General features: G+C 37.0%; 1 protein-coding gene and 1 long non-coding RNA gene across 2 annotated transcripts; both read right to left on the bottom strand.

Annotated features, from left to right (window-relative positions):
- Positions 1 to 4,392: 4,392 nt before the first annotated feature.
- LOC124387975 (C-C motif chemokine 3-like) lies at positions 4,393 to 5,287 on the bottom strand. Its single transcript, XM_046852605.1, has 3 exons — positions 5,151 to 5,287; positions 4,746 to 4,857; positions 4,393 to 4,658 (listed from the first exon to the last, which is right to left on the bottom strand). Exons 1-3 carry the CDS (start codon positions 5,218 to 5,220, stop codon positions 4,529 to 4,531), a joined length of 312 nt encoding a protein of 103 aa, XP_046708561.1. The 5' UTR covers positions 5,221 to 5,287; the 3' UTR covers positions 4,393 to 4,528.
- A 2,471-nt stretch (positions 5,288 to 7,758) lies between these two features.
- Positions 7,759 to 8,640, bottom strand: LOC124387986. Its single transcript, XR_006926299.1, has 3 exons — positions 8,508 to 8,640; positions 8,123 to 8,234; positions 7,759 to 8,025 (listed from the first exon to the last, which is right to left on the bottom strand). It is a non-coding gene; the product is annotated as an uncharacterized LOC124387986 (long non-coding RNA).
- Positions 8,641 to 9,461: the final 821 nt, after the last annotated feature.

The following is a 9,461-nucleotide window of genomic DNA, read 5'->3' as shown; positions in this document are numbered from 1 at the left end:
GAAATATTCTATATATTCAAATTTTTTTAAAAAAATACAAAAAACATTTTCTCATTTTCAACATTTGATATGTTTTCTAGGTTCTACTGTGAATATTATATGGGTTTATGAGACTTGCAAATCATTGCATTTTGTTTTTATTTACATTTCATTCAGTGTCTTTTTTTGGAATTGGGATTGTATTTTTTTTTTAAATACACAAAATGATAAAAAGTCAGTGTCAGCAATAAAGTTTGTAAATTAAAGGGATGAACCTCCTTCTGTAAAAATTCTCTTCTATACAATAATCATTTTTAAAAGTCCATAAGGAATTATTCTCCTCCTCAATTCTTATTTTCTATTAACCATGTTTCTAAACAAAAAAGTTGAATAGAAATTGAAGCTTCACGGATTCTAAAAACTGGTTTAATCATTTTGCCTTTACAGTTTTTCTCAGTCGCTTTGGAGCATTTCTCGAATCATCCTTAAGATTTGCAAATCAGTAAGTGCATTCTCAAAACAATGTGAACAAACAGCACAATGCATTGGATTTTGTGCAAAAGCCTGTTTTTTGCTTAAAATCCTTAGTACTTCTCTCAAAAGTAAGTATTTGTGTCAATGAACATATCATTGCCATCAAAATAACAAGTCCTTTTATCATTGTTTACGAACAAGATAGTCAAATTGTTTAGTCATTTTTTCAATATGGCAATGCTTTATTTTAGTGTTTCCTGATGTAAACTCTGTTTTGCATTACAAGTATTGAAAATGCACGAGGTTGAATTTCTTCTAAGTGGCAACTATGAATTTCAACAGCACAAATGTACACATTACTGTATGTGGGATATTGATTGTAAGAGACTGGACAGGATTTATTTTTTGAATTTTTCTTTACTGATGGACTGTCAAAAATTAACAAAATAATGTCGTGGTGATAGAAAATAAAAAGACACAAATTAAAATTCCAAAAGGTAAACATAGGAAACACTTCTTAGGCAGAACAGTGCATGCCACACTATACAGTGCAATCTGTCTCTACTCCCTGACGTCCCAGTCTGTCAGGCCACAGATTTTCATCCACATCACAACAGATATCCTCCCTTGCAATACAGCATGGAAAAATCTTCTAGAATGTCTAATCCAACCTCTGCAGGCTTCTGCTGTGATGTCCTCACATGCTGCATCCATTGCAGCCAGCAGGGTCATCTGAGTATGTGGCTGGCAATCATAAACCTTCCACCTCCATTCTGAATAGAACTCCTCAATTGGGTTGAGGAATGGGGAAAAGGGTGGGAGAAATTGCATCAGCATCCTGTTATGGTTTAGAAACCATTGCCTGATGGTGTTTGAGTGATGGAAACTCACATTATCCCAAAGTATCACATACTTTGGTAAATCATCTCGAAATGGACCCCTCTCATCATCAGGGATGAGAGCCCTATAGAGGGTCTCTAAGAAGGTAAGGAGATGCTGTGTGTTGTATGGGCCTATAAGGGGAATATGAGATAGCACACCCTGCTCTGACATAGCAGCACACAGTGATATTTCCTCCCCGCTGGCCTGGCAAATCAACAGTAGCTCTGTTTCCGATGAATAAAGTTGTAAGGTAGTTCACTTGACCCAGAAGATCAAACGTACACGTATTGCATGTTTTTTTCCTACAGCTATAGCAAATGTACATAGGCCACACATGCTGTATTATATATAAGGCACTATAAGAAGTTTATGTAAATGAGATAAAGTATGCCCATAGATGTTTTACCTGTACATACTGGTACCGTTGCTCCTTCACTCTGTCACCATTCCTTTGAAATGGTACATGTTTCAGCTGTCTTATGCTAATGTCGTGTCTCTTCAACACCCTAATGATAGTTGAGATGCAAACAGACTGGATGTTTTCAAATACATTATTATCTTCTACAACAGTCTGTTGTATTTCCCTTAACCTTATGGTATTGTTTGGTCGGACCATGGTGCACATAGCCTCCTCTTGTTGGGGTGTGAAAAGCGGTCCTCTGCCACCCCTATGAGGTAATCCTGCAGTCCTGTGTGAAAAAAAATGCAATACAAATTTACTTAGATGTGTTAGAGAATGTATACACACACTTACAGTAACAGCACAGTCCACACTGGTGAACATTCCTGTTCTCTCTACGAAATGTTTGAATTATTAAAGACACAGTTGATCTCCCAGTATTCGGCTGTACCCTCCGACCCGCCTTAGCCATTGTGAGGCCATGATTGACAACATGGTCCACAATAGTGGCTCTAATTTCATCAGAAATGTGCCGATGTCTCTGGCCTCTTCTTCCTCTTCCTCTATTTTGCCTCCTAACCCTTCCAGCATGCATCTTATTCTTGGCTCTTGACCATGTTTATTTCCTAGTTGTTCATCCATTTTCAACAATCGTAAGTCTGTGTTTTGCTCTTTTTATATGCACTCGCCAATTGAAGTTTGACGAGATTCAGCCTCGAAATATTTTAGAGAACTAGTTGATTATTGGTTAATCTGAAAGTAAACACACCCCTTCATTAGTGACATTCAAGGTTCATCTGCACAATTCATCATTCATTCATCCATTCAAACAAAAAAGTTTAATGGAACTGTGATAAAGAAAAGTGTGACAAATTTTCACAACTGGTTTAACCATTTTGCACTCAATGGCTTATGAGAAATGTTCGCATGAAGAGCACAAATGACGAAAGGATGTGGAGTTTGAACAAGTAGTTTTGAGAATTTAATTTCTGATCTGAAAAATGCTCCAAAGCGACTGAGAAAAACTGTAATGACGTATACAATGAACTGACGCTGAGATGTTTTGGGGGTTAAAACTATTTAGGTGAAAGCAGTAGAATATATTTTGATCAACATGAACATAAACAACTGATAATGTAGAAAACAGTAGACACTCGTACATGATTAATTAAATACATGTACAAAAGCGTTCGTAATTTGATCGAAGCGACAAGAAATGCTTTTAATTATGTGCACAAATGACGACATGATGTGGAGGTTGAACAAGTAGTTTTGAGAATTTCATTTCTGATCTGAGAAACGCTCCAAAGCGACTGAGAAAACTGAAGATTGTAGGAGACTGGACAGGATTCACACTTTTACTCTTTTGTATTAGTGTCCGTTTATTTTCTTGGTTGTTCTTCCATTTTCAGAAATTGTAATTTTGTGTTTCGCTCTGTCTGTCGCCAACTGAATGGTCACAAGATCCAACTTTGACCTGTTTTAGAGAACTGGTTGAGAACTGGTTGATCTGATGCTGTTCACTGTCCTGTTTTTATCTTAACGATTCATCAATTCGAAACACATTTGACTGGTTTAACCAGCAACCGAGACTCACAATAAAAACACTACAGCTGAGTTTAAGTGTCTTCAACAAAAAATGGAAGGCAACGTCGCAGTAAGAGGAAGAGAAAGAGTGAAGTTGAGAGGGGGAGCCCATGGAGGAAAAGAGAGGGTGAGGAAGGAAGGGCAGTAGAGAGAGGAGGGGAGGGGGGTAGACTTGAGGATTGAGGGTCGAGAACGTAGAGGAGGAGGAGGCCCATCTTCACAGAGGAACAAGATCGGAAATATGTTTTGTCCAATAATCTGAAATGTCTCAGAGAAATTCAGACACATGTGGAAGTGCTATGCGCAGATCCAACAAGTCATGAAGCTTAATGTCATTTTAACCAGATATATCAGACGCAGTACACAGTGACATGAAACAACGTTCCTCCAGAACCCTGGTGCTCCATAAAACAACATAAAGCTACATAACAGAAACACAGAGTTCAGGACTAGTAAGTGTCCTCGGGACAGAAAGTGCATCGTGTGCAACCTGGTGCAAACAGTGCAAGACCACACAAGATAGTGTAGGACAACACAAAATAGAACTGAGATGTTCTGCTTTTTGTGTGTGTGGATGTGTGAATTGTGTGTAGCGTTTTGACCAAATGAGCCTTGTTTTTAAAATAGTGCATAAGCAGTCACACAAAGCTCTATGTTAGATTTCTGTGTTTAATGTAGAGATGTGTGTTTAGCTAAGTGTGAGGCTGAGAATATGCTAATTGTTGTGCATATCTGAGCTGAGGTTTTGCTCCTCGAGTATAAGGTTTCACTGTGTGTTATTTTTATTTTAGCGTGTATGTGATCAGAAAAACTATAATACTGAGAAACAGAATCACAGTGTATGAACCGTGTGTGTTCCATCCGACTTTTTTTTATGATTTCATTTTGCAAAAGAACTGAGATGTTCTGCTATTCGTGTGTGTGTGTGTGTGTGTGTGTGTGTGTGTGTGAATTGTGTGTAGAGTTCAGTCAAAATGATCTTTCAGATCCCTACACCTCATTATCACTTAAACCCCAATACCACTTTGTGTAAAAGACTTAAAAACAATGACAACACAATGGCAATAATGTGTAACAAAAATGCTGTTTATTTGGGCAGAAGATCAGATAAATCAGTGAGTGCAGCTGAAAAAAAAGCTTTGTTCTGTTACATTCAAGAAGATCAAATTATAAGAAACATGTTGATGAAATGAAGCGTTCTGCAACTCAAAGCGAATTCGTGGAAGATGAAGGGATGCTCTCAGGCCTGTTTGTTCGGTTTTTGGTCTCAATGATCGTCTTCACCCAATCCACCTCAGGGTCCACACACATCCGGAATCCCTTTTTTGTAGTAAAACTGCAGAGGAAAGAAGATATGGATCAGTATAGAAGTGAAGTGACACTGAATTATATATTTAAATCAAATTGAAATCATAAATCATACATGACTCCAGGAAGTGTACAGTCAGATCTCGTTTCATTAACAGTGACAATGTTCGCTGCAGGAATTGGTCTCTTGTGGAACTCAAAACAGCACAAATCTGCTCCACTCGCAGCTGTGACAAAACATTTCATTCATACTAAAGGTTAAAGTTCATATAAAAGTTACAGATCATTTTGAATGAGCTGAGTGAATATCTGCAATCATTAGTGGCTCCATCAGAAAGTGATGGACTTTAATTTCTTACACTATATAAATAAGACAGACAAACACAAAAACACAAACAGACACAATTTCTTCTGCAAATTCAGAACTGTAGATCAAATGACTGATAAACCAAGTATAAAAAACAGTACATTATCAATACATAATCATTTAATTGCTTTAAAAAAGAGAAAAAAGTCTTACCTTGTGCCATGGTGAAGGACTGAAGGCAGGAGAGCCCCAGGAGAACCAGCAGGAGAGAACAGGAGGACATGGCTGCTGATGATGGAGATGATAATCGTTGAGATGTGGAATAGATCTGAGCTCGAAAAGCTGAGGTTTATAAAGCCATCAGAGAAGGAAGAGAAGGAGGAGTGAGTGGACAGAGGGGAGGGGAGAAGGGACTGAGACTGAGAACGAGTAGACAGAAAACAAGCAACACGTCTTCCACAAGAACCTGTCTGTGGTTTTCAGCTGAATGCAGAAATCAACATGTTGCACTTTCTAGATGAAGAACACAATGTTTTAATCTCACACAAAATAAATACACTGTATTGGATTATTATTATAATGTTATAATATGGGATTCATTTTGCATCCTTAGTCCTTTTAAAAGGTTTCGTCCTCATACATTATTTGACCAAAACTATTGGAAACCTGATGTTTCCAGCCATATGCTCCGGCTGTTCCTTATATGTACATTTCACTTTTCCGGCCTCTTATTGCTACCTGTCCCAACTTTTTTGGAATGTTTAGCGCTTATGAAATCCAAAATGAGCCAATATTTGGCATGACATTTCAAAATGTCTCACTTTCAACATCTGATATGTTATCTAAATTGTGAATAAAATATAAGTTTATGAGATTTGTAAATTATTGCATTACTTTTTTATTCACAATTTGTCCAGTGTCCCAACTTTTTTTGAATCGGGTTTGTAAATCTGTTCCTTATAATTGTAAAAAGTTTATCTCTAATGAGTGATCCAGTGGTGACTGTGGTGATGGAAAAAAAACCTGAGACTTTATGGGGAAGAAAACTTGAGAGGAACCAGACTCCAAAGGGATCTTCATCCTCATCACTGAATGTCCCTTCATTACAGTACAGTTAAATGCAGAACTGTTCATGGTCCTGAAACATCAAAGCATAATGTCGATATTAATTCCAGTCCAAATGCATCTTTAAAGTTCTTGAGTTGCTCAGTAACTTTATGGATCTTTAGGCTTTAGACGTAGAACCATCCTCACACAGAGTGGTCTCTGATTTAAGAGAACTCCATCCAGAAGTAGGTAGAAGTAGTTTGATGTATCAGGCAGATCCGAAAAGGAGAAAAGGACAAAAACACTGGTCACTGATACCCCAGGAACATGTTTAAACATATAGTCTATCTGAAATAAACAAACTGGGTCGATTCAGGAAAGGGGGAGCTCAGTGGTTGAGATGTTGGTGTTCTGATTAGAAGGTTGTAAGTTCAAATCCCACCACCACTAAGTTGCAACTTCTGGGCACTTCAGCAGTTGAAAGAATGAGGTTGCGTCTACACTACTCAAAAATGTTCCACACGCATCCAACACTTTTGTTTAAAGTTGTTTCCCAAAAATACACATTGAAACGTCTGAAAACGCTCACGTCATTGTCCTGCGCATCAGCAAAACATAAGATGATTCGACTGCATCATTTGCGCCCGCCGCTTATTTTCTTTACAGCTCTTAGAAACAACGCGGCAGCAATTAAAAATTCGTCATCGGTTTCTAAAGCCTCCGTTTTCACACACGGTCTGACACAAAAATGCCAATTTCAAATTTATTCACTTTGAAGTGGACAAAAGCCCAAAACTGAGACAAAAATATAAATTTTTTTTTAAAACTTTTTTTTTTTTTTTTTTTTTTAAAACCTGGACAAGTCAAGTCATGAAGCTTTTATTGTCATTGAAACCGTATATATCAGACGCAGTACACAGTGACATGAAACAACAAACAGTGCAAACAGTGCAAGACCACACAATACAGCGTAGGACAAATACACAAAACACAAAATAGCGCCACCAGTTAACCTGCTGTATATTACACAGTGTGGTGTGTAAAAGAGAACTGAGTACAGGAGGGAACATTGTAATTAAACAAAATGAGACAAAATAGTTTGTGCGAAACAGCATGTAAAACAGTTTGTATTAATGAGGTAATATAATATGGAAATCCAACAGATCCAAAAGCAATGATTTTGTAAATGTTTTTGTTCATGAACTATATTGTATTTGGAATGTTCTGATTTTCAATTCAGATTTTCAACCTTTAAAAATGAGTGGATGAACTCACTGGTTCAGAAATGTGGAGAGAAATAAATATTTGTATAAGGATGCAGTGGTGGTCTTGTGTTTACTGTTTGCTCAATATATTCATGTTCTTTACGGTATCTGTGAAAAAAATCAAACCCAGTCTACATCATCATATCAAATTAGAAATGTTTACGTGTGTAAGATTGTGAACAGCAGTGTGTAAATAAATCAAAAGGAATTCTATTGTTTGAACCTCGTGTGTTCTATACGGTGTAAACATTGGGTTACATTATTGTAATGTTTTCAATGAAATGTTTCATTTTGCAAAAGAACTGAAATGTTCTGCTATTCGTGTGTGTGTGAATTGTGTGTAACGTTCAGACAAAATTATCCTTGTTGTTAAAATTGTGTTTAAACAAAAAAAACAGTATAACTGACACCACAATGTCTTTCAGATCCCTACACCTCATTATCACTTAAACCCCAATATCACTTTGTGTAAAAGACTTAAAAACAATGACAACACAATGGCAATAATGTGTAACAAAAATGCTGTTTATTTGGGCAGAAGATCAGATAAATCAGTGAGTGCAGCTGAAAAAAAAGCTTTGTTCTGTTACATTCAAGAAGATCAAATTATAAGAAACATGTTGATGAAATGAAGCGTTCTGCAACTTAAAGCGAATTCGTGGAAGATGAAGGGATGCTCTCAGGCCTGTTTGTTTATTTTTTTGGTCTCAATGATCGTCTTCACCCAATCCACGTCAAGGTCCACACACATCCGGAATCCCTTTTTTGTAGTAAAACTGCAAAGGAAAGAAGATATGGATCAGTATAGAAGTGAAATCATGTCTCCATTGACTGAATTATATATTTAAATCAAATTGAAATCATAAATTATACATGACTCCAGCAAGTGTACAGTCAGATCTCGTTTCCTCAACAGTGACAATGTTCGCTGCAGGAATTGGTCTCTTGTGGAACTCAAAACAGCACAAATCTGCTCCACTCGCAGCTGTGACAAAACATTTCATTCATACTAAAGGTTAAAGTTCATATAAAAGTTACAGATCATTTTGAATGAGCTGAGTGTATATCTGCAATCATTAGTGGCTCCATCAGAAAGTGATGGACTTTAATTTTTTATATAAATCACAGATTTTTTCTGCCAATTCAATAACTGTAGATCAAATGACTGATAAACCAAGTCTAAAAAAAGTATGTTATAAATACATGAATTTAATTGGCTCTTTAAAAAAAAATAATAATAAAAACAGAAAAGTCTTACCTTGTGCCATAGTAAAGGACTGAAGGCAGGAGAGCCCCAGGAGAACCAGCAGGAGAGAACAGGAGGACATGGCTGCTGATGATGGAGATGATAATCGTTGAGATGTGGAATAGATCTGAGCTCGAAAAGCTGAGGTTTATAAAGCCATCAAAAAAGGAAGAGAAGGAGGAGTGAGTGGACAGAGGGGAGGGGAGAAGGGACTGAGACTGAGAACGAGTAGACAGAAAACAAGCAACACGTCTTCCACAAGAACCTGTCTGTGGTTTTCAGCTGAATGCAGAAATCATTATGTTGCACTTTCTAGATGAAAAACACAACGTTTTCATCGCACACATAAACAAAATAAATACACTGTATTGGATTATTATTATAATGTTATAATATGGGATTCATTTTGCATCCTTGGTCCCTCTAAAGGTTTCGTCCTCATACATTATTTGACCAAAACTATTGGAAACCTGATGTTTCCAGCCATATGATCATCTTCCCCAAACTGTTTGCAAAAAAGTTGGGGACCCACAATTGTTTCGGACGTCTTTGGAGTCACTATCATGAAATTCACCCAAAACTTTTCCAGCATGACATGAGCATGCTTAAAGCACCTTTCTAGATATAAAGCAGTTATAAAGTTTTATAATAGAGTGAAGTTTAGTGCTTATAAATCTGTTCCTTATAATTGTAAGTTTATCTCTAATGAGTGATCCAGTGGTGACTGTGGTGATGGAAAAAAACCCTGACACTTCATGGGGAAGAAACCTTGAGAGGAACCAGACTCCAAAGGGATCTTCATCCTCATCACTGAATGTCCCTTCATTACAGTACAGTTAAATGCAGAACTGTTCATGGTCCTGAAACATCATAGCAAACTGTTGATATTGCTCAGTAACTTAATGGATCTTAAGGCTTTAGACGTAAACCAATCCTCACACAGAGTGGTCTCCAATTAAAGAAAAT

The sequence above is a fragment of the Silurus meridionalis genome, chromosome 6 (assembly GCF_014805685.1).
Source record: "Silurus meridionalis isolate SWU-2019-XX chromosome 6, ASM1480568v1, whole genome shotgun sequence".
NCBI classification, from domain to species: Eukaryota; Metazoa; Chordata; class Actinopteri; order Siluriformes; family Siluridae; genus Silurus; species Silurus meridionalis.
The sequence above is the reverse complement of the archived record's forward strand: the minus strand, read 5'-3'. Positions and strand labels throughout refer to the sequence as shown.